The sequence below is a fragment of the Peromyscus maniculatus genome, chromosome 13, assembly GCF_049852395.1.
Source record: "Peromyscus maniculatus bairdii isolate BWxNUB_F1_BW_parent chromosome 13, HU_Pman_BW_mat_3.1, whole genome shotgun sequence".
NCBI lineage: Eukaryota > Metazoa > Chordata > Mammalia > Rodentia > Cricetidae > Peromyscus > Peromyscus maniculatus.
The window spans coordinates 66,110,760-66,136,814 of NC_134864.1; the positions used below are offsets into that span (position 1 = coordinate 66,110,760).

At 37.0% G+C, this 26,055-nt stretch overlaps 1 protein-coding gene across 3 annotated transcripts in view; it reads right to left on the reverse strand.

Annotated features, from left to right (window-relative positions):
* Ankar (ankyrin and armadillo repeat containing) overlaps positions 1–26,055 on the reverse strand; it is a 71,667-nt gene that overhangs the window by 12,456 nt on the left and 33,156 nt on the right. For all 3 annotated transcript variants that reach the window (XM_076550441.1, XM_076550442.1, XM_076550443.1), the window contains exons 11-20: positions 24,571–24,675; positions 21,058–21,299; positions 18,295–18,463; positions 14,427–14,668; positions 14,095–14,248; positions 13,860–14,021; positions 4,720–4,826; positions 2,918–3,040; positions 2,188–2,346; positions 1,420–1,537 (exon numbers count right to left, since the gene is read on the reverse strand). In XM_076550441.1, coding sequence (XP_076406556.1) covers positions 1,420–1,537; positions 2,188–2,346; positions 2,918–3,040; positions 4,720–4,826; positions 13,860–14,021; positions 14,095–14,248; positions 14,427–14,668; positions 18,295–18,463; positions 21,058–21,299; positions 24,571–24,675 — 1,581 coding nt within the window. The remainder of the gene's footprint in view (positions 1–1,419; positions 1,538–2,187; positions 2,347–2,917; positions 3,041–4,719; positions 4,827–13,859; positions 14,022–14,094; positions 14,249–14,426; positions 14,669–18,294; positions 18,464–21,057; positions 21,300–24,570; positions 24,676–26,055) is intronic.

The window sequence follows — 26,055 nt, forward strand, 5'->3', positions numbered from 1 at the left end:
GTCTGTTTTTCAGTTGTTCAGCTTTTATAAAGTCTATTAAGCTTATGTGAATAAATGCTTTCCGTGAATTTATGTCTGTACATGATATGCATTTCTTCCAGATTAAGAAAATTAATAGTTGAAAGCAAATATAATATGACATTTCTTGTAGCAAAAAGATCATGAATCAAAATTTAAAACTTCTACTATCACATTTTTTTCCAAGACCCCTTTTTCTGTCTAGTGCCCAAAAGTTTCCACTTGTCTTCCTTTTTAAACAGAGAGACCCCAAAACATGCTTCTCTCATAGAGCAACTGGCTAAGTTAATAATATATTTGATCCTTTGTTTATTTTGCTAGTAGTCACAAACTATCATTCTGAAACTGTTTATGTAGCCATGAGTGGCAGTTCAGTTAAATATTATTTATCACCTATTGCTATAAGTATGGGTAAGCTTGGGTGGATATACTTGCACAGATAACATTTTTCAAGAGAACTAGTAAACCATTTTTCTTTGCTCTATTGTCTTTCCTTCCTTCCTTCCGTCCTTCCTTCTTTCTTTCTTTCTTTTTTCAGAGCTGAGGACTGAACTCTGGGCCTTGTGCTTGCTAGGCAAGCGCTCTACCATTAAGCTAAATTCCCAACCCCTGTATTTCTTTTTGTTTGTTTGTTTGTTTTTTGAGACAGGGTCTCTCTACATAACCCTGGCTGTCCTAGAACTCATTATGTAGACCACGTTCACCTCAAACTCACAGAGATCCACCTGCCTCTGCCTCCAGAGAGCTGGAATTAAAGGCATGAACTTGTCTCAGCAGTTAAGAACACCTGTTGTTCTTATAGAAGACCTTGGTTCAATTCCCAGCACCCACATGATGGCTCACAACCATCTGTAACCCTCTCTTCTGACCTCCATGGGAAAAAGGCACACAGTGACACACATACATACATGCAGGCAAAACACTCATACAAAAATAATATAATAAATTTTCAAGAACTCTTAAATAATAACAGAATGTATATGATTCAAAAGAAACACAAAGCATATCAATGTAAATCGGCCACACTATTGAAAATCAGAGAGTAAATTTTTTCTTGATAGTGCATAATTGAATTTTTATAGTCTAGAAAATCATTAGAAGTTTGAAATAATAATTAGGAAAGCAATAGGGCTGTGTTGAGAGTTTCTGCATTCCTGTTCAGCAAGCAGGGTGGATGCAAGGGCGCGGAGTAGATGCCATACCCATTGCTCTATGCAGACATGTACTTTCAAGCAGCATCATTGGAAACACTGCAACAGGGTATCAGACATACTTTACTATTGTTGAGATTCCAATTTAAAATATTTTTGTGATCTATCTTGGACACAAATCCTTTGTGTAGATGCCATTATGTTTTTTTGTTTGTTTGTTTTTGTTTTTGTTTTCTTAGCTATTCCTTACCTGTCAGGACAATAGTAGGAATGTGGACTGAATACAGACTGTCAACTAAAATAGTAACACCTCTTGCAGACAAAGTAATATGGTCCACATCTATAATGACTTTAGCTAATACAATAATCTAAAAGAAAACGAAACAAAAAAAAAGAATTGGTGAATATTTGATACTTAGATTCTCTTAATCATTTATGATTTGGGGGCATTTTAAGAGGTAAAGGTAACATTTGGTGGGCTCCAATAAAAGAGATTTGATAGGTGGGAGGCAAGAGTTCAAGTACTCCCCCCTCACAAATGCTCATAGCAATGACCACAATGGCCACATTATTCTTTCTGCAGTTTTTGCAGCATTTGACCTTGGGTTTGAAGAGAAATACTTCACAGGGCTGTAGGACAGAGAGCTCTGAAGAGTAAGCATGAGACAGAGAGGAGCCTAAATATGGCTATAGGTGGAAGGAGCCATACCATCACTGACAGCCCACAATAGACCTGTTTTCAACCCAACCCTATGTCTCCACATAGTTGTCATCTATCTACATGATGTGATGAAAACACCTGCCTATGGACCTCACAGGGTCGCTGCAGGCATCAGATGTAACTTGAAAAATTCTATATAGATAAAGAAGCTCTAACAATGGACTTTTTATGAGGTAGAGGGGCTAATGTGCAGAATACCAAATTTCATAAATTAATAAACATTTTTCTGAATCCCCAGTAAAGAAGTGTTCACTAAGACAATGTACTTGCCAGTATGAAATCTTAGGCTCTGTGTACCTGAAACGCTGCCATTGCCTTCTCTGTTTCAACCTTGGATCGAAGAAAAGGCTCAAAAATAGATAAGGTTAGCATTCCACTTTCCAATATTAAGTACTGTTGAAAACGATTGTTGAAGGCAAAAAGAGTTAGTGCATAACCTGCTCTCAAGCAAATGTCCTGGAAAGAGGAGAAATGCCAATCATTTTCATTTGCTTCATCACAGGTTGCTTGCCAGAAGATGAAGGACATCAGAATACTCAAATCCTTCCTTTTCTTGTAATTCTTTCTGTAGCAAGTTATTGTCCATTAAAAATACATTTCATTCTTACCAAGTAGAGAAATAGGACATTGTTGGGGAAAAGTTTTTTAAATAAAAATAATTGCCTCATATTAGCTGTCTGGAGAAATCTCTCTTTCCTGTGCAGCATTTCCAAAGCCTCAGTGCTCTCTGGGTAAGAAATGCGTAATAGGGGATTGGGAGGGCATGCAATTAAGTGAAAGTTTCGATTCAGGACAGAGATTCCACCAAACATTAAATTTGTGAATGTCAAGGAACACATACAGCAACTATGACAAAATCGGAATCGTATTATCACACCATTAGAAACTCATAACAAAGAAAGCTTTTATAGATTCTCTTAAATAATAAGCTTGGATGTTGCCATGGAGAATACTTGATCATAACTGATTGTGTTTTCTTAGAACCATTTCCCCTAGGTAATCACGCTGAGATTTGTGAAGGTCCTACCTTTTCTTTGGAGTGAAGAAGATAAAGGACATCAGAATACTTAAATCCTTCCTTTTCTTGTAATTCTTTCTGTAGCAACTCATTCCCTAGGACGATGCATGCCAAAGAAAATGCCACTTCAACCTAAATATGTGGTTTTCAGAGATTATGCTTCATTCACGCATTACTGAAGAATGTATTCATTATTTAAATATTTATACAGGCTAGATTATGGAAATATAATTATAAAGTGTTTTAAAGCACAATGTGTTGACTATAATTCTTGGACTGCTGTTAAGGAGTAACACAGCTTCTGGAGGACTGTCCCTCATAAATTTTAATGATCAGGAAATACCCATCTCCTCTGTGACCAGAGATCCACACATCTCCTGAGGGTGCTGGGGGGTGTTCCCTAGGGACAGCAATGCATGCACAGAGGTGCTGTCATAATCTTACAGATGTATTTGTATCCCTCCCACATCTAAATATAACGTTTAAATGTTTACTGGTTTAAAAGCTGTTTTAAGTTGCTAATGATCACAGAGCTATCAAACTGTAAAGGACTGCCTAAGAATTTAAGCAAAGTTTTATAAATGTAAAATCAAGGAATAGTCTTTTTCTTCTAGTTCTAGAGTCATTTAACTTGCATTTATCTTCCATTAGGAAGATGAACTGTGTCCATTGCTGAACTTAACAGGCAGCTTTTAAAAGTGCTGTACTGTGCCTTCCTATGGAAAAAAATGTTAAGAATTGGAAATATTCTATCCACTGTAGAGTTTAATTTTCAGGAAAATGACTGAAACTATTTTTGTTATAGTTTAACACCATTGAAAAATAAATTGAATTATAAATGGATAAAAATAGAAGTTTCCCCATGAAATACATTTAAATATAAATATATTTTATATAGCATTTCCATAGTCTTATGAAATATATCTTAAAAGTTTATATAATTTTATTTGTAATTCAAACCAAAAATGATTTGTAGCTTCTGCTTCCCTTTATTTCCCCACTGAACTCTTGCAATAAAACCATCCCTTTTGTCTCCTGAAAGGCCAAGTATCTTATGACATCTTTTCTGATAATGTTTCTGTAAAAGGAAATATTACTATTCACTAACACATTAATCTCCTGTATTTTTCTATTTCTTATATCCTGAGAAGCCAAATAACTTAATAGCTTTTTCTTTTTACAATATATCTATAAAAGGAAGTGTTACTATTCACTAACACATTATTCTATATTTTTCATTTTCCTCATCACTAACAGAGCCCTGGCAAACTATGAGAAGAAAATGTATTTTTAATTTTCTATAAATGTATGTTATATTTTCCTGCTTAGCCACCAATAGAATTTCTGAATTTCCATGGCTTTGGTAAAAGGGTTTGAATTGATGCTGGGTTATTGAAGGCATTTTACCAGTGGAAGAAAGAGTGACTAACTCTGAAAGACCGTAAAGTAATTCACCAGGGAGCACTGACCGACAGCCAGCCCAGGCTATGTTGATGGGTATTCCCTTGTTCTTGAGAAACAGGGCCCTTCTTCCCACCCAATTTTAACAATCACTGAGGAGGGGGGAGCTATTCTCTGAATACACAGTGAATGGCTAAGGAAAATAATTAAAGAGTAAGTGCATAAGACTTTCCTTTCATATTTGAAGAAATTAATATTTACCACATCAATATTTTCTTCTTAAAAGTTTTAGAACTTTGTTTTAAAAGTTAAATTGTTTATGCTTGTAAACCTGCATAATCTAAGTTACAAATTATTCTTAAAATATTACATTTACTATGTCAGAAAACATTTAAAACTTTAATCCATACCTTAATGTTAGTTGAAGGGTGACTTCTTAGCAGCTGAATAAGTACAGGAAAGGCATTCTCCTCCACAACGAACCGTTGACTCATGGGATTGCTTGTGTGGGCCACACCTGTGAAGCTCTCATAGGTCAATGAGGTCATGTTTTTTATTTCATCTTGTAAATTGTAGAGTCAAACTTAGCTTGACTTTGGTTGATAAACTATCTTAAGGTAATATGGTTAACAAATTTTAAAAACAGTGTATATTGACACTATTTTAATACCCCCTTTGATTTTTAATGGGCAGAATGAATAAACATGGGCCATTCACTGTTAGAATTATAGATGGTTTTATAATAAGAGACATAGCACATAAATTTGAAAAATGCTATATTACTAAAGAATAATAGCCATCATTGTTTTAAAACATTATATTCTGGTACCCAAGTTTACAGTCATTGTTTTCTCTTAAAAGTTTTTTTAATCTACAAAAATGACTAATCGCTGAGCTAAAATTTCCAGCTTTCTTAAATTACATATACAAAAAAAACCATTGTCTTTCTTTATAATAAAATAATTCTATATTTTAAGTTGCAATCTAATATCAGGAGAGAACTCAATCTCATTTTTGTGAATATGCATAAACAATTTAATTTTGTTTTGCTAAAGAGTGCCATTACATATATAGCAGTTTTATATACTTAAATATAGTATAAGTATAGTTATATGTACACTACATAGATATAAATATAGTAAGCTTATGTACTTAAATAAAAATACAAATTTAGGCATCTCTGAACAGTGACACCCACATATTGTTATTTGGACAGTTCACATTTGCTAGGCGGGGTAGAATGAACAACACCCATTTAATCCATTTTATTTTCTCTCCTTCACCACCCACATATTAGGACAGTTGTTGTTGGGGGGATGATCAAGCAATATATATATATATATATATATATATATATATATATGAATATTTTTTTACACTGTGAAAATGTGTCTTTGTCAAGGTGCCTTCTGATTTATTTAATAACGAGCTGAATGGCCAATAGATAGTCGGGAAGAGGTTAGGTAGGACTTTCAGGGACAGAGAGGACTCTGGAAAGAAGAAAGGCAGAGTCACCAGACAGACATAGAGAGGAAACAGGAGGTGCAAGATGGAAGAGAGGTAATACCAAGTGACAGAACATAGATTAATATAAATGGGTTAATTTACATTATAAGAGCTAGTAGGACAAGCCTAAGCTAAAGGCCAAGCTTTCATAATTAATAGTAAGTCTCCATGCCATTATTCGCAGGCTGGCAGTTGGGTCAAGAAAGCTTGCTACATATGGTGTCCAATGTAGGGGCACAAATTTCCACATAGGACCTGAGAAAGCTTTTTGAAAAGTTCCAAACATGCAAACAGGGAGCCAGATGCAGCTTCTTAGTCCCACAGTCTCTTAGATGGGCCATGGTGTACAGTGATATAGCTCCCAGTCAATGCTTGTTGGCTTGAGTCAGCCAGCGCCATGTGCCCAATTACACAGTGGGGTTTAAGGCTTGGCTCACAAGGTCAGAAAAGGCTGCAGGTGCTCAGTAAAGTGGTCCAGACTGAGAAAACCTTTAACCAGATACAGTAAAAAAATGGGTATACACAGTCATAGAAAAAATAAATAGTTTAAAATTAATAAATTATTTAAAGAAAGAATAAGTAATATACAAAGAATAAGCCATGCAGGATGGGAAATACACAGGGCATCTGTATCCTGTGTGGTGCTTTGCTGACTTTAAATTTTTTTTTAATGTTGAGAGAATAGCAGCTGCTGAGAGACATGGAATTGTGTAAGGAACTGTTGAATTAAACCAGCCTAGATACTTTAGAGATGTCTTGGTTTCAGAATGGAAATCGGGAAATGTGTTGCATTAGGGAAGAGGTTGTGCTTTGTTTCTACAGGAAGCAAAAAGCTATGGATTCATTCAAAGTTAAAAGAGATCATATTTGACCAGAGGAGAACTCCTAAGGATCCTGGCTGCAGACATGAGGGAGGAAGACAAAAAAGACTACAGAACAGGCGACATGTATGCTGATCCCTCTATATGGGAACAGCTCTGAGACTGGGTGAGATATGATAAATCTTATTGACTACCAAGTCCTCATGACTTATTAGTAGATGTCATCCTTTACATGCAATTGATTGAAGTTTGGTTATACATTCCAAACAAACTTATAAAGTTAACAGATGCCTTTTACTTGCTCAAACATAAAACAAAAAATTATTTTTAGCTGACTTGTACTCACCAAACATTCCATACTTGTGTTAATGCAGATGTATATGTTACTTTTAAAAGTTCATGTGTTTTCAGAACAAAAGAGCCAGACACCATTGAAAACAAGTAGACCAGCTGATTCAGCCTCTCAGAATGCCTGTGTTACAGTTTCCTCAAAATTCTGCATCCTGAACTTTAGGGAGCCGCCATTCAAAGATGGCGCTGACTTCCTGGCAGCCCAGCTGTAAACAACTCCATATATGGCTATGCTCCTAGGACTACGAGTCCTAAGGTCTGCGCATGCGCGAGTATGGTAATTGACTCCATGTCCTCAGCCTATCCCGTGGCTCCCCGTGCTTGCATTCTGGCGGGACCCAATCACAGTATGGCACGTTTGCCTGATTCCCTATATAAGCAGCTGCATTTTAGTCCTCCGGGCCCCTCACCTCCCGCTCTCCCTTAATCAAGAGGTGCTCCAATAAAGTGTGATCTGAGAAGAATCCTCGATTGGTGGTTGTTCTTCCTCGCTGGTCGAGGAGCTCGCCGCACAGAATATCTTCAAAGCTGTTAGCCGAGATGGTCCAGCCTCACAGACTATTCTAGCCAGCACTTCAGATAAGCTCTACACTTCCTCATCACACAGAGACTAAACAAAAAATAATACAGCTAGCTCTCCTAGTACTTGACCATTATCCCAGTTTTCTCAGGGTGTCCTAAAGATGCTGTCACCTCCAGAAAACAGGAAGCAGTCTAGAAAACATGATACCCATATTCTGAAGAGGTGGGGAGGGTGGTTTTTGGTTGTTCAATGGATTATAGATATTTATCATCGTTTGGGGGGTTAGTTACAAGTTGTTACTGATCATGGTAAGAAAAAAAACCTAAACAAAAGAGGTAAGATTCAAGGATCTCATTCTGAAAAGAAAAGGGGGGATATGGGAATGATAGGATAAAAGGTTAGATTATTGAATCTACTTTTAGACTAAAAAGCAGTTACTAGTCTCAAATATTTTACATTGGTATGGATTTTTTTATATTGATACAAATTTAAGGTTATTTTTGTTAGAACATACTCTATATATGTTTCTATATTTCTTTAGTTATTTTTGAATATTGATACAAATTTAAGGTTATTTTTGTTATACTGTATATATGTTTTCACTCTTGTTTAAGGTATTGTACCTATGCAGCTCATTTAACAATGTAATGTAAATTTCTAATCCTTGAAAGTTTTTATTACAAACTATTTAGGATAATTAAGAAATACAGGTTAGTAATTAATCATCTATAGTAAACTTGTAGTCATGTTATGTATGTTTTTAAGGTCAAACATATACTTTAGATAGATAGGTGGTCTTCAAAAACTTTAGAGACATACAGAATATGGAATTTAAGATGCCTTAATAACATAAGGCTTTTCATGGCAGCGAGACACGTCTGCTCCTGGCAGCACCAATTTACTTCAAAGAAGATGATGTGCATTGAACAACCTCCATATGGAGTTTGCTTTCTTGGTGGCAAAAGTTAGCCACTGGGCAGGAAACTGCCCTTGCCTTGACTTCTGACAGTATGCTGTCCAAATTGGACAAGCAGGACAAAAAGATAGCAACTGCTGAACTTTGCCAAGACAAAGGAGGACAGTCCTTCAAAATTCTTGCTTTACAGAAAAGTCTGTCAGCTATTTCAGGCCTGTGGGCTGAAGATGGATGGCCCAACATTGCAGGGAACCTTGGGTGACTATCCAGGCAGGCAGCTATCTCTGTCATTTCTATAGTTTTGGAAGTTGTTTGCTCTGCACTTTCTGTTTACTCAGGTATTATTATATCCTTCTCAGGTCTCTGATGGGGTTGAGGACTAGATAGCTGTAGTTACAATCTTCCATAGTTTTGATAGAAAGTAAATCAGGTACAAAACTTTGGACTCACTAAGGTAAGATTAGATAATGGAATATTCTCTTTGAATTTGCCCAATACTAATAGACTAGACACTGTGAATGTATTTCTTACTTGATCATTGTTTTTATTGTATATAGTTTTACTATGCTAGAGTTAAAACTCTTCCTTTTAAATTAGACAAAAAGGGGGAAATATTGTGGGAGAATTGTTTGCAGTGCCACTCTGTGGTGCCAATAAAGCCACCTTGAATCAAGGACAGAGTCAGTGATTGGCTGACAGGGATTAGCCATAGAGTTGCTGGAGAACTGAGGAAGTTGAATATAAAAGGACAGGAAGAGAGATGGAAGGACTGAGGGGGATTTTGGAGGCTTTTTGATTGGGAAAACATGGAGAGTAGGGTCAGCCCATCACCCCTCCTCTGTTCCTTGGATTTATCAGGTTTTTATCTCAATTTTTGATTTCTGAGTTTCTATTAATACTGGCATAGTTTAGATAAATGTTACAAATATATGTCATATATATATATACTCACCAAATAGCCATCATATATATCATATATTTATGTGCTGTGGAACAATCTTTGTACACTGTAAAGATGTGTTGCTCTCATTGTTAATAAAAAGCTGATTGGCTGATAGCTAGGCAGAATTTTGGGGGCAGAGAGAACACAGGGAAGAAGGAGGGTAGAGTCTGAGAGTTGTGAGCCAGATGCAGAAGAAGCCACATGAGGTTCATAGATAAGGTAAAGGAGCCTTGGGGCAGCACATAGCTTAATAGAAATCAGTTAGTTTAAGTTGTAAGAACTGTCTGGAGACAAGCCTAAGCTATCAACAGAGCATTTATAATTAATAATAAGTCTCTGTGTGGTTATTTGGGGAGTGGCTGGTGGGACACAGCTGATCAGTGGTCTAGATGGAAAACTCTACCTATAAATGGCACCCAAACATCTGGCACCTACATCCACATAAGACTTGAGAAAACTAAAAAAAAAAAAAAATTCTAAACACACAAAAATGTAGCCAAGCATGGCTTCCTAGTCTCATGTCTCTCATGCCAGCCGCAGTACAGAGACACATCCCCCAGCCTCTGTCTGTGGGCCTGAGTGGTCAGCATGAGCCCCACCAGTGCACCATGAGCCAAGCCGCATGGTGGGTTCCCAGGGTCTCTCATGTGGGCTGTGGCACAGAGAGGCGTCTCCTGGCTGCTGCCTATGGGATGGAGCCAGCTGCCAACAGCCATGCACTAGCACCGTGCACTAAGCTGAGCAGTGCCAGCAGCTGGTGCAACAATTTAAGATTCATCTCATGCTATCAAAAATCAATACAGATGCTCAGTAAAGGAAAAGAAAAACTCTAAATGGGTTACAGAGTGTTTAAAAATATGCATAGGCTTGGGAGAGAGAAGAAAAAGGGGATATATACAGTCATAAGTTAAAAAAATAGTTTAAAAATAAGAAAGTCCTCAAAAAAGGAACAAAGTAATAAAAAAATATAATAAGGCATGTAAAGATGGGAACTACACAGAAAGTCTGAATCCTATAGATGTAACCAACTGTCTTATTAAATAAGAAACACAGAACCAATGTAAAAGAGAAAGCCAAGAGGTCAGAGCTCAGAGCTAAAACCTTACCCTTCCTGCAGTACTCCTACCTCTGCGAAAGAGAGTTACTTCCTATGTGTATGTCTTTAAATAGTCTTTGTGTTCTGCCTTCTCATTGGTTGTAAGCCCAAACACGTGACTGCCTCGTCACTGACTGTAAGTACAGCCCTCCAGGTCTTAAAGGTGTATGTCTCCAATGCTGGCTGTATCCCTGAACACACAGAGATCTATGGGATTAAAGGTGTGTGCCACCACCGCCATGTTCTTTCTATGGCTCTAATAGCTCTGACCCCCAGGCAACTTTATTTATTAATATACAATTAAAATCACATTTCAGTACAAATAAAATACCACCATAGGATCCTGTATATTATTGTGTTGCCTTTGAATTTTTTGACTGCTGATGAAGGGGTAATAGCTGCTGAGACATTGGACTATGAAAGCTGCTAGATTAAACTAACCTATATATTTAAAAATATCTTGACCTCAAAATGGAAATCAAAAGGTGTGTTGCTTTGGGACACAGGTTAGGCTTTTATTTCCACAGGAAATGAGAGGCTGTGAATTCATTCCAGGTTGATATGGATAAGGTTTTATTGGGGAAAACCCATATAAATCCTGGCTACAGACATAAAGAAATAAACCTAGAAAAACTACGAAGCATGTAATGTGTATTTTGTCTGCTCAAACATAAAACAAAAAAAAATCATCTTTGGCCAACTTGTATACAACATAGAGTCTATACTTGTGTTAATATAAATATATATGTTACCTTTAAAGTTTTTATATGTTCAGAACAAGGGGACCAGACACCAATGAAAACAAATGGCCCAGGTGATCTAGCACCTCAAAACACCTCTGTTGCAATTTACTCAGTTCTGCATTCAGTACAGCTTCAGGGATGCAAATTGAGATGGTCCAACCTCACCAACTACTCCAGCCAAGACTTAATCATTATTGTAAATTTTTTTTAGGATTCCCCAAAGATGCCAGAGTCCCCAGCCAGCAGGAAGCAGTCTAGAAAAAAAAATGCCCATGCCCCCAAAGACTGGTTATGGATGTTTGTCATCATTTAAGGGGGTTGGTTACAAGTTGTTATTGGTCATAGTCAGGAAAAAAGCCAGACAAAAGAGTTAAACTCAAAGATCTCTTTCTAAAGGAAAAAAGGAGGAGGGATATAAAAATGATAAGGTAAAAGGGTAGATTATTAAATCTACTTTAATAAAAAAATCAACTATTAATCTCAAAATATTTTACATTGGTATTGATTTTGGTTTAATGATACAAATTTAAGGTTAATTTTATAAAGCTCAATGTATGATTCTACTCTTGTTTGGGGTATTATGCCTATACAGATCATTTAAAATGTAATGTATAATTAAAAATACAGGTTAGTAGTTATCTATGGTAATCAAATTTGTAGTCATATTAGGTATATTTTCAAGATTAAACAGATATATTTATATAGATGGCCTTCAAACACTTCAAAGACCTATAGAATATGGCATTTAAAGTGTTTTAATAACATAAGGATTTTCTTCTTATTTAGACACATCTGCTCCTGGAAGCACCAACTTATATCAAAGAAGATGATGGGCATTGAAGAAATTCTGTAAGGAGTTCACTTTCTTCATGGCCAAAGCTAGCCATTTGGGCAAAGAAACTGCCCTTGCCTCAGTTGCTGACAGTATACTGTCCAAACTGGACCAGCAAGCAGGATGGAAATAAAAGTGACTTGCCAAACTTTGCCAAGACAAGGTAGGACAGTCCTTCAAAATTCCTTGCTTCTTAGAAATGTCTATCAGATATACTAAGCCTATAGACCAAAGATGGATACCTCAACATTACAGAAGAACTTTGAGTTACTGTCCAGGCATCAGATGTCCCTGTCATTAGGTAATATTGCAACATTCTGGGGTCTTTGATAGAGTTGAAGACTAAATAATTAGACTTAGCATTTTCCTTAGTTATGATAAAAGGTAAATTAGGTATAAAACTTCAGACTCACAAAGATAAGATAAATAATAGAATATTTTCTGTAATTTTGCCAAATACAAATGGACTGGATATTGTAACTGTAATTCTTACTTAGTAACTGTTTTTGTTGTATATAATTTTACTATGTTAAAGTTAAAACCTCCCTTTTTAATTAGATAGAAGGAGGGATGCTTTGGAACAATCTTTGTACACTGTAAAAGATGTGTTGCTCTCATTGTTAATAAAAAGCTGATTGGCCAATAGCTAGGCAGGATTTTTTGGGCAGAGAGAATGCTGGGAAGAAGGACGGTAGAGTCTGAGCATTGCAAGCCAGATGCAGAAGAAGCATGGGAAGTTAATAGATGAGGTAAGCCAGCCTTGGGGCAGCATATGAATAGAAATGGGTTAAGTTAAGTTGTAAGAGCTGGCTGGTCATAGCCTAAGCTATTTGCCAAATATTTATAATTAATAATAAGTCTGTGTGTGGTTATTTGGGGAGTGGCTGGTAGGACAGAGCAGATCTGCAGTCTAGATGAAAAACTCTATCTACATGTGTGTTAGTTACCATTCACTAGAATTGTTTTAGTTATGTGAATGTGTCTGTGTATGCTCATGTGTATGGGTGCCCCCACAAGCCAGCAGGAGTTACAGGCAGGGTGCTGAGAACCAAACTCAGGTCCTTCGGAAGAGGAACAAGCTCTCTTCACCACTGAGCCATCTCTTCAAGCCCCATTTACTAGAATGTTCTTAATAACTAGAACGTCTGTCATACATTCCAACTATGAAAGACACATTATTTTCTGGATTGTTTATGTCTTGGGACAGTTAATGAATTTCTTCAGGTATTGTTCATAAGCAGGAAATAAAAGTGGAGCTACTAACTTCAGTATCTGGGAACTTTTAAGAAAATACAGTCGCCTGGAATGACAGCCGCGCACAGAAAGCCTCGTTTTCTCTTGTTTGCAAGCCGTAGTCCACAGCCTCCAGCAAAGAACCCAAATGTTACTGATAGGTCAATCACTAAAACCTCTGCAACTTTTTCATAGACCCAAAAAGTCAATTCTTTTGTAACAAAGACCACTTTCTATAAGCAAACAATTATTTATTTATATCAATAAACTAGAATTGAAAAAAATGTAATTGAATGTTAACATTAAGAAATTTATGACTCTACATCTTAAAATAAATGTAATTCTTTTCATTTGAAATAGTCAGTGTTCATTGTTTTCATTTTCTATTCTACTCAGAATTCAAGAGCAAGGCAGATGTGACATTCTTAATGTCACCACTTTGACTCACCAAGGCCTTGGAGAAACCATTTATAAATCTTTGAGGTCTTTCATGGTGTGAATAAAGATAAAGAAACAAATTTTCTACTTTTCTACCCACGTCTTATTTTTTCTCATCATAATTAGAAAATTGAGACTTCATACAAACCAATACAAATGGATCCCACTGCTCTGATGACGCTCAGAAGTGTGCCTTCGGCTATCTTATTAATCCTCAGTAAGCGAACCAGAGGTGCAATGCCGTTCCCTTCACATATTTGGTTTTGATGAATTCTGCTGTCCTTGCTGAGAGCTATGACTGCTTCACCTCCTGGTAAAGAACAGTAAGAGGTGGGTATGGATTTCGGTGTCTACACCAGCAGTCTGTATTGAGGTTACCTTACCTACATACTGCATCTTAGCTGATGGAGACAAAAGCATGTTTATTATGAAGTTGTAGCCAATCTGTTCTGCCATGTATTTCTGTTGCTTCAGGGTTTGTCCTGCCAAAGCCCAAAGTGCTACGGCTCCTTGCTCCTTAACATCTATTTGAAAGGCCTATTAAGACAAAAACATGCCATTCATTCAGTGAATGTGTTCAGAACACATCAGGGATCTATATTTTTCATAAAGCATGCATTCTAGAATTTGGTTTGATTTTTTTCAAATCTGCAAATAAAATTCAAAATGAGGTAAATCATCTAAACCGTTGGAAGGGTAATGATAAAATCCTTACCTTTAGAAGTTTCAGGAGATCTTTAGTTAATTTTCTTTCCAGAAATGCCTTCTGGATGAAAGGATTGCAATTCGCCAGGGATTCCACAGCCATTGCACCTTTCACTTGGACACTGAGCTGCTTCCCTTTGAAAAGAGCCACCAGGGGAGGAATAGCCCCTTGCATTGCTATAGCATCCTGCACGTCCTTGTTGTCACGGCCGACCTCAGCGATTGTGGCTGAGGACACTGCCTTCAGCGCATCTTCAAAAGAGTCAAGAGTAAGTACACCAGTCATCGAAAACGTTAATCTAGCACATTTCAGGATAGCTTCCCACAGTACAAAGTTAAATTCATAAGTTCAAAGAAAATTTAGAAAACAAAAATACAAAAAATAAACTGTCCAGATTCACCATTTAGATTTTATTTTGTCCACTATTTCCTATACAGATACTTGGGCATATTTAGGTAATTATAGACATGTTCAATATAGTTGTACTGCAAATATAATATTCAGAATATTTGTTTACCATTGAAATATTTTCTCCACACTTTCATGAACATAAAAGTCACAAATGCCTTCTAAATACTGCATCAATGGTTATATCACATTTTATTAACTATTCACACTTTAAAAATATATGTTGCTTCAAACTTTTTGCTGTTTTAAGTAATTCCAAGAGAAATCTTCTTAGCATGTAGGTATTTATCAATGCATTTTTTTTCTTTAGGTTGAGTATGGCAAATTACTGGAATAATTCTTTACATTTCAGTAAACTGCTTTCTAAAGGAATCAGTAGCATTTTATTCTTTCATAATCAGAGCTCAGGTATATCAATTTGACTTTCTCTTCTTGAATATAAATGTTATCATTCAAAATGAATACATAAAACTTGATAATTTGATCGACAAAAATGATATTTCATTTTATTTTGTTATAATTTACAGACAGGTTCAAAGAATGAGTGAGAGAATGCATATACTTCACCTGCATTTGTAAATTTAATACACTGCTACATTGATTTTATTTATTTATTTGGCTACAATTTAGTTTCACTCTATCTATCTATCTATCTATCTATCTATCTATCTATCATCTATCTATCTATCTATCTATCTATCTATCTATCTATCTATCTATCTATCTATCTATCTATGTTATTTTGCCCTGGCTAGCTTGAAGTTCACTATATAGGCCAAAATGGCCTCAAACTCACAAAGATCCACCTGCCTCTGCCTCCTACCTACTGGAACTAAAGGAGTGTACCACGATGCCAGGCTACAATTTAGTTTTCTACATTTATGTTGAGAGCATGAAGGTCCTTGTGCCCACAGATCACCAGAGAAACCAGGAATGTTAAGCACACTGGATTGTCCTTTCAAAGGAAAAGACTGAGAACTGGAAGCGCCTGACTACCTGGTGATCTACATTATCTGTAGGGCCAGGGTGTATTAAGCTCCCACAACCGGGACTAGAGGTGGCTAGTAGTCCAAATGACCCTTACATTATCTGTATAGCCAGAGACTCCTAAGCTCCCACAACCAGGACTGGAGGTGGTGAATAACCCAGATGACTTCTACATTATCTGTATGACCAAGACCAGGTCAGACCCTTACTTAGGCTCCTAACCTAGTACAGGTAGATAATCTCTAGAACCCATCTTCTTGGAAGAAATCACATGTACTTTGAGTTGAGTTTAATGTAATTATGCCTCCTGTGCATCGGGGATTGTATTACACCAGGAAACTTTTTCCCCAAATTGTACTGTGTTTAAGAATGCTAGCAATAGACTGCCTGGCATCGGACTCCTGAAGTTTGAGCCAGTCTGCCTGACCAAGATGGGCTGAACCAAGTTTTCCTTCTTGCCTCTTGATGGATGACTTTGCTGTCACCGTGATGCCAGGAGGGACCCACACACATTTGAGGCTCTGTGTAGACATATAGATAATACAATCAGTAGATAACAATGCTGTAATCATATTATGTCTGGTATTCTGTAATGTCCTCTATGACTCTTTTCTCTCTCAGTATAGAACCAAATGGAGAGCATGCATTTTATTTGTGATGTCTCTATACAGCCTATAGTCTACAACAGTTCTTTTGCCTTTCTTTAACTTTGCAATTTAAACCTTTCAAGTGAATATTAATTGTTTATCTTAAACCTCAGTTCAGGTTTAATGTTTCTCATGATTCAAGATATGACCTCCATCTAGAACATTTAAAAAGTGACATCATATTCTTTGACAACAGTTTATGTAGTGTTAAACGATGCTCATCTATTTTCATTAGGATTGTTAATTTTGATTCCACGGTTTAGTTGCTATATTATTTAGTTGCCAGTACTACCTTGATTCTAATGAAAAAAACCCTGCACTTTAATATTGTATAAATAATATTACATTTAATGCCTTTAATTCCAGCACATGGGAGGCAGAGGCAGCTGGATCTCTGTGAGTTCTAGGCTAACCTGGTCTACCCAGTAAGACACTGTATCAATAATAACAATAATAAAGTCTTCATCAAGATTTGCCACCAAAGTTGGGCAGAAATTTGTATTTTTCCTCTGAAACAATCTTAAACATTAGTTTGCCAAATCAACCTTTCCTTCTCAAAAAAGTAAAGTAAACATATAAAGACCACAAACCAACTTTGATGCTATTTTCTTAATACTCTACAACTGAGCAACCCAGTCCATGGCAAAAAGAATTAGTTGTTAAAATGCTGAAGTTATATGTAAAATCTACACACAGAGAAAAAAATAATTGAAATTTTAAATTTAAATTCTTCTTACTCCTTAAGGTAAGAGAATAATATAGATTCCAGTGTAGGAAAACAATGCTTTTAGGTAGGTGTTAGATCTAAAAAGGAATTGTTTTAAATATTTATTCCTATTACTTTTTGTGAACTCATTTACTTAAGTTACTGTTATAATGACTGCTTTTTATAATATCTAGAATGGTCAGGGCAGTTTTAATTAATGGTACAAACAAAGTAAGATGAAGACTTATAAATAAAATTGATGCGGTTAAACTGTGCACAGAGCCTCCCCTCTGTGCGGCTCCACAAAAAGAGCACAGTGAGTGGTGTAGAAAAACATGGAAAGCTCAAGGGTTGGGAGGGAAGCTTTGAGTGTCTTTGCTACATGGTACTGATTCTTAGAAAATGAAACTTGCTTAAGTTGAAATTCTAAACTAATGCAAGTTCTCTGCAGCATGACCCTTATCCTTGGCTTGTCTTTTAACCAATGTTTTTATTTCGTGTTTATTCTATACTTACATATGATGAACTTGGGCAGAAGGACAGATGACAAATTAATAGGAACAAAAAGGGACACATCTGTACCCATGTTTTTACCCTTAAAATGATCTGTTCATACTGCTATGTGTGTGCACTGGGATGGCATTGTTATGAAAAGCAGGTGATCCTTTGCAGCTGCTGTAGAAGCTGTCTGATACTTCCTGGGATCCTGGGACTGAGGTGCACTTTAGAAGGCTTAATGCTTGCTGATTGCCTTGAATTTTGATATCAGATGTATAAGAGCAAGTCTGAAGATCTTGATGTACATTGTAAAATAGCTTCCAATGATCAAAATAAATATTAATTTATACGAGGAGAAATGTCCTCCCTAAACATATTATTTGCTCTATTTTCATTATTCCTGCTTATATTTTTATTTATGCAAATGTCTGGTTAAACATTTTAATATACTTTGGGGAGTCAATTATTTCTATGAACTTGGCAGTTTTAAGTTTTCAAGATATTTGGGTTATATTGTGTGCAAGGATCCATTCAAAGATAAATCCAAAATATTTGTTCATAGACAAATACAGATCATGTCTGCTTCATCTGGTAAATCTGGTCACTCTTAAACAGACAAGTTGAGGCTCACCAGAATCAGAACTCAGAAACCGGATGAGGTACTGGATACCATTGTGGTCTCTCATGGCTCTTTGGTTGCTTTCATTTCCGATACATAGCACTCGGATACAGTTCATTACGTTCACCAGCACGCTTTCTATGTTCAGGCTCAGGAGATTTATCAGAGCCGGGATTCCATTCTAAAAAGGGATGTGAGTTCATTTAAGATTGATGCAATTTCGTTTAAAAGCCTGAAATCTTCCTGCAAACATTCTTATTTAGTAGAGGACATCTGTGTGTAAACAGATGCATCTAGTGATGCCACACAGTAAGTTAAGACAACTGAGTAACTCTTATCCAGAAAAATACAATATTATTGCAGAACTAAGTTAAACACAAATATTCATTTTCTGACCCAATAAAATGGAATGGCACAGCACAGCCTAAATATACTGCATACATAGAGGAATTTTACCCTAGTTCTGGCTAATTGCCAGAACCAATTAACATGAGATTTTAAGTAGATAAAACTAAGTAACTGAAATTGGACTTGGATATAACTATATTTCCAGTATATTTTCTAAAGGATTGATACTAGACACAGCAATTAAAGTTTTTTAGAGAAGTTTTAAAAAATGTACAAAGGCAAATGACACAGAAGAGCACAGAGGCAAGAGAGAACAAACATAAATGGATTTCCACCACAAGGAGACCAAGGTAGAAAGCATTAAGCCCTACAGGAAGGCGCATTTTATAATGCAGATGGTTCAATTCATATTGAAGAAGCAGCTATATGAAACTGAAGAAACTTCACTTCACTTGTAAACATCTAAAGAAAGATCTTAAAACATTAGTGGACACAATAGGGCAGGGTTTTTGGTTTGTTTTGTTTTTGAGGAAATAAAGCATAGTAACAATTGCTTGGTGTTCAGCAAACGCCATTTTCTTCTAATTCTTTCTGGTACATAATTAGGATGTATTTCTCAGACAGAACTAATATCTTCGTGTAATCGTGAAACAATCAGTATATATTATGAAAAATGCTCCATCTTCTCCCCGGGGCTACTCATATCTGAACTCTTGTCAGTGCCGAGCATTAGGCCCCTTGGGCCAGTGGGCTACAGACCTCCTACATGCCTGCTGCTTGCTGACGTGTTTTTCCTAAACACCCCCTCTCCTATAGCTGATCATCCCTAAGAGTTTGCTGCTCTGTAACAACACAGATCTCCAGTTTCTATGTGAAAGGATGGCTGCCAGCCGATGCTGGGGACGGCATATAAGATGGGTGACGTGCTGCCAGCAGAGATTGGAGAAAAGGGGACCCGAGATTGTGGACTATCAACCCTCTGTGTGTTCCCCTCCGGATCTTGTGTTTAGCATGCCTCTAGAGGGCCAAGGCAGACATGCCTACGTGTCCCAAGGTCATGCTTTATGACGTGCACATGTCATGTCCTCCTCCATATAAATATTTCTTGTGATGCTAGTCTTTTCCTTCTATCTGATCTTCATGTTATGTGTTCTTAGACCAATGGTGATTTCTGTGATGCAGGAAAGGAGTGAAGTAAATTTCACAGGAACTTATACAGAGATGATCACCCAGGCTGGGGTTAAGGCAGTTATGTAGTTCACGGAGAAGAACCTGCAGCCTGGAGAAGCTTTTCAGGCTTGGATAAACTGTACCAAATGTGTGGTCAACTATAGCACATGGTATGATGTGTATCAACACATTGGACTTAAATTGGCCATGATGAATAATTCAGTTTCTGAGGATATTCCAAGGACATTGTGTAAAACTTGAGATCCTAAGGGGTATTGGCTGAGGACTGTGGATGGAGTAACATATAGATGGGATGACAAACTAAAGTGTGGGAGCCTAGAATAGGAGGAGAATAGTGGTCTCCACCAAGAAAGGGAGATGGCAGCTTTAATCCAGATACTTTTTATTCCTCCTGAAGGAGTGTGGAGATAATGTGACAATTGATGGAGTGATTGCTACAGGCTTTATTGGGTTCCTAGATTGAAGAGCTGCCAAGAAAGGTGAGCTTCCTTTCATAGAAGCTCTATAAATTAGATTAAGTCTTCCTTGGAATTGTTGGATATAGAAGGACAGAAGTTGCTGACTTGCAGGGACAGATTCTTGTCTGAGGTCACTGTGGCCCACCAGTCATGGGGCTTGGTGTTTGCAGAGGGCTGAGGAGGAACTTAGGCGGCTGCAGCAGGGGTCTTGAGGTCAGAGCAGGCTGTGTGAGAAGGAAATGACTGTCTGGTACTTATTTTTACCTTTTTTTTTTTTTTTTCAAAATTGCATGTTGCTAGCCTTTGGGTCACATGCTCAAAAGATTGTATAATCATTAATAATAAAAATAGATTATGCTTTCTTTGGTGTTAAGTCTGGGATAGTTCCTGTGTTTAGTAAAAGATGATGAAGAATATATTGGTGATTTTCTAAGAATAATCTTTGGAATCATGAGAACATTTTGTATTGGGTGATTTCCCCTTTTTTTCTGTTCCCCCTTTTCTTATGATAATAAAAGACTGAGGTCACCAGGGCAAAAGCAGAAGCTAAAGCAAGAGAAGTTAGAGAAGCTAAGAGAAACTAAGAGAAGCTAAGAGAAGCCAGGGAAGAAAAAATAAACTTAGCAACTGCAGAAGCCCGAAGTGCCCTGTCAGCTTGCATGAACATTGCCTCTGAGTCGTTATTGCGCCTTCCAGGTATCCCATCCTTCAGACCCCCGAAACTGCTGAGGCTGGTCCCCAGCAAGTCGAAATGATGTTTTATAAAACAGTAACTCACATATTTGGAGATAACATCCTTGTTTTCACACTTAGCAATATCGTACAGAATGACAGCACAGCGGGAATGTAGTTCGGGCTCATCAGAAGCCAGCAGGTTGATCAAAGCAGGGATGCCTCCTGCCTCCACCAAAGCATGTACTACACTTATGTGGGTTGAGATATTACTCAGTAACCCAACAGTTTTACACTGCAGTTTTATTTTGGGACATTTTAACAGATTGATTAAAGCAGGAATGGTGCCTGTAAAGATAAGAATGAAATGAGCATTAATTTTTCAAAGTCAATTATAGTTGATTTATCCTAACAATATTGAAATAATGTTCATGGTATGGCAATATAAATAATTACACACAGTTCTACAAAATACAGAATAACAACTTGAAGTGATATGGAAAATAATTTTGTCTTATCTACAAGATAGTGGCTTTTGCTGTTTGCATATTTAATTTCATATAACACATGATCATACACTATATTAGTAAATTCAGGCCATCTTTAAAATACTGATTTTTGTCCTATAGAGTTGATAATTCATTATGTAGACAGAAATGACAGGTGATGTTGCTCTGTATGCTGTGAATGTCTTGTTCTGATTGGTTGATAAATAAAATGCTGATTGGCCAGTAGCCAGGCAGGAAGTATAGGTGGGATAAGCAGACAAGGAGAATTCTGGGAAGAGGAAGTCTGAGTCAGGAGACACCAGCCCACAGTCCAGGGAACAGCATGTAATGGCACACAGGTAAAGTCACGGAAAATGTGGCGACATAGAGATTAACAGAAATGGGCTGAGTTTAAGTGTAAGAGCTAGACAGTAGTAGGCCTGAGCTGATGGCGGAGCCGGTTTAATTAATATAAGCCTCTGTGTGTTTACTTGGGTCTGAGTGGCTGTGGACCGGGAAAAACACAAGAAAACTCCAGCTACACAGAAATCCACTGTGCAGTTCTTCCTGTCTTGGCTCCCCAAGTGCTGGGATCAAGGTGTGCATCACCATGCCTAGCTGATAAAGGCTTCGAGGTATCACATGGTAAAGTTCTGCTGTGGGTACTGACTTATCTTTGTGTGGCAGTAACTGTTTAATTATTTGAATATGTTATCATACATTATCTTAAACCAAAAAGTGAAAAAAGTACTGATCTAGTCAAATATAACAGTAGCCTTATTTATTATAATCAGTCATTGGGCATGGTAAAAAAAAAAAAGTAGAAAACTTGGCTTTAGTTGAATGCATGCTGGGTTTGTATCAGTTTAGTTGAGAAGAAACCACACCATAGAAGACACACAAAGTTCTGAAAATATGAGTATAACTGAGGCTCATTTATTTATCTACCTGAAATGAAACCATCTGTTGTTGACTCTTTGGGGACATTGAGCTTTTCCAAACATGGTTTTAATGAGTTAAGTAAAATTAAGCATGTTCATTCATCAATATCCATGGGAAATGCATGTCTCAATATGCACATTAGGGAAGTGGGCACCATACAGACAGTTCAGACATTCCCATCACTTCAGAAAGTTGTGGAGGACAGTGCTGCTCTCAGAACAAGTCCATGGCGTTGACCCATTTGATTAGCGAAGAAACTAGGCCAGAGAAACCATGATGCAATTTCTACATGCAGAACTACTTACAAACCTGGTCTGCCATGTTCTTCTAGTTTTCAATTTAAAAAACAAATTGTGCAAGTGTAGAACTGGAATAAATTATAAATGAAAGTAATTATAGCAGTACTGTGATGGTTACACTTAACTATCACCTTGACATGATCTAGAATCATGCAAGAAGAGAGTCTCAGTGGAGGACTAATATAGATAAGGTTGACCTCTGAGCATATATGTGGAGGAAGGTTTGGACTGCTAATGTTAATTGATGTGAGAACTCATCTACTATGGGTGACACCATGACCTGGGCAGGGGATCCTTGACTGTAAGTTTAGAAAAAGGGTCGAGCACAAGGAGGCAAGCATGCATGCATTCATTTCTCCCTGCTCTCAACTGTGGATATGTGTGACTAGTTGATTCAGGTGCCCACATCCTTTACTTCCCTGTTATGATCGATTGCACCTTGGAACTCCAAGCTGAAATAAACAGTTCCTCCCCTACGTTGTTGTTTGTCAGGGTAGTTTATCATAACCAATATTAAACTAGAACAACTAGATATTATACTAGAACAGCTAGTATACTAAAGTTCTTTTTATTACTTCTTAAAATTTCAAGTTTTTAGAGAAATAGATTTCCTCTAAAATATACATAGTTTTTTTTGACCATGTACAACTTTTACATGAAAATAAAATATAAAGTTGAAAAAAGTGATCTTAGAGAAAAGAAAAAAGAAACTTAAAATCAACTAAAAGTGTCTGTTTTAGTTAAAAACATATTTTGAAGTAAATTAGGATTGCACACACTTGTAAACCTAGCACTCAAAAGCTATAAGGCAATGGAACTCACAATTGACACTGCCAAAGTGGCCAAGACCCTGAGATTAGATAGGTCACGGGCCTTAGGGGAAACCTACCATTATTCTTCTGCTAAAACAACATAACAATAAAATGACTCCTAATGATGTTCTGCTTTACTCATAGATCAGTGCCTCACTCAACCCTCATCAGAAAGTTGCTCAAGGTAGATGAGAATTGACACAGAGGCCCACAACTGGACAGTGCGTAGAGAGTGAGAGACTTTAGAGCACTCAGTCCTAAAAGGGATGTCTTTATCAAGCCCCTCCCTTAAAGGCTCGGGGCTCTGTACAGAAGAGAAGTGGAAAGATGGTTAAGAACCAATCATCCCTAGGCAAAAGGCCGTCTACATTGACACCCACTGGCAAAGGGAAAAATCAGTTTCTCCAGTGGAGTCTTTCTAGGTATATCAGAACCGGGAATAGCTGGTCAACACAAAAAGAACAAACCCTCTGGTGTTTCTGTGGAGTTTTTGTTTTGTTTTCTTTTGTTCTGAGATTTTTGTCTTATCAGATTTTTTCCTGTTTGTTTTGACTTAGTTTTATTTCTTGATTTGTTTTTGTTTCTTGGGTTTTTGTTTTGTTTATTTGTTTGTTTACAGAGAGAACAAAAACATGAAGTTGGGGTGGCAGGGAGGTGGGGAGGACCTCTGAAGAGTTGAGGAAGAGAAAAACATGATCAAATATATAAATTTTTAATTAAAAAAAAAGGCTGAGGCAAGAGGATTACAAGTTCAAGGCTAGCCTGGGTCATATGTGTGACCCTGTCTTGAAAAACACATGCATGTGCATGAGCATACACACACACACACACACACACACACACACACACACACACACTTTTTTTAATATATGTATGTATGTATGTATGTATGTATGTATGTATTAGTTTAGTGGTATAGTATGTGCTTTGCATCTGATCCCAGAATTAAATATGTATGTCTATGTTAATATTTGTGTATTATATACTATATATAATATACTAAAATTATTGACCTGAATATAATATAGCTCTACTTAAAACATGACAAAAAAAGATAGTTAATGTATTTTGTTATCACCTGCATCCAAAATATATTTCCAGTATTGATCATTTGCTAAGCAAACTACTTCTAAGGACATGACAGCCATCATCCTTCGCTTGAAGCTTTCACACTGCAACATTTCTGAAAAGTATTCAACAGAAAAACACAACTGTAATTCACAGCAGAGGCAATGGAATGACTGATTTTGTTGTCATATAGGTAAAGCGAACAGAAGAGTTGAGATCATCCCATCATGTGCTAAGTCCCCTCTGTTTGTGGTTCTCTGAGGTGCTGGATAGATTATCATGGGCTAGCTTGGATCTGGAGTGGTCCTCAAAGGTCCATTTTCATGGTTTAGTCACTGGCTTGGTGCTATTGGAAGATGATGGGAACTTTAAGAGGTGGAACTTACTGGGAAGTTGTAGATCACTGGGGGAAGTATCCTTGAAAGGGACTGTGGGATTCCGTCTCTCTGTTTTTCTACACCTCCCGTGAGGCAAATAGGCCATGGGCCTCTGCCACTGGCTCCCATAACACATGTTATTACTTCATCACAGTTAATCCTGTGAGTTCTCACAGGTAAAGTGCTCTCTACAGAAGTTGATTATCTTGGGCATTTGTGACAGTAACAGAAACGAACACAATATGCCCAAGATCTCTAAGGTTTATAGTATATATAGTTACTGAAAAAGAAATTTTAAATTATTTCTTTGGTCTGAATGACTATCATTGCCTAGAAATATAGTTCAAATTCACTAGAAAAAATAATACATTTCTCATGCACCTACCATTAATTTTAAATAAAATTTGAGTAGGAGATTTTAAGATGGCAAAGTATACTACATAATCAATGAAATTTTAACAGCCATTAAATTAGATATGGTGCTTTGTACATTTCCTGAAAGTGATCAATATGATTCTTAAAAATTGAGCATGAATTTGAACTCTAAACAAAGGATGAAACATTATGTATGCTTCTAAATAGTGTCTTGGTGTGAAAAAGCACAGAGCTGTATCCTTACTTCATGTCATTCTCTGGCCTGCTTTTCAGAGCTGTCTCAGCTCTTGCCTAGACTGCTCTGGTTTAAATTTCAGCTTCTACTCCAAAGGCTAACTAACCTGCTTCTAATTAGATGAATTTTACTCATGGTGGAAATGGGCAGGGGAAGGAGAGAGAGCTATTTCAAGGCTTGAGGCAAAGCAAGAAGCAACATGCTTTCTGTTTATTATTCTGCTGGTGTCATTATTGAGTAATTATGGGGACTTTCTAACTATGGATACTGCAAGTAGTGACCCCTGCAAGTGAGCTGTGTCATTAAGTCATTCTTGTCAAGAGCCAGACTTGAAGGTATTTATAATGGATGTCTGTTATAAGTAAAGTTGATCCTCACAGTCACTTTTTTAAAAGATTAAGATGTGAAGACTTATGTGCATAAAAATAAACACCAAGACATTTCCCAGCAGCTCCTTGGGTTGATGTACCCAGGAAATGTCCTCACTACTTAACAAATGCCAAGATTG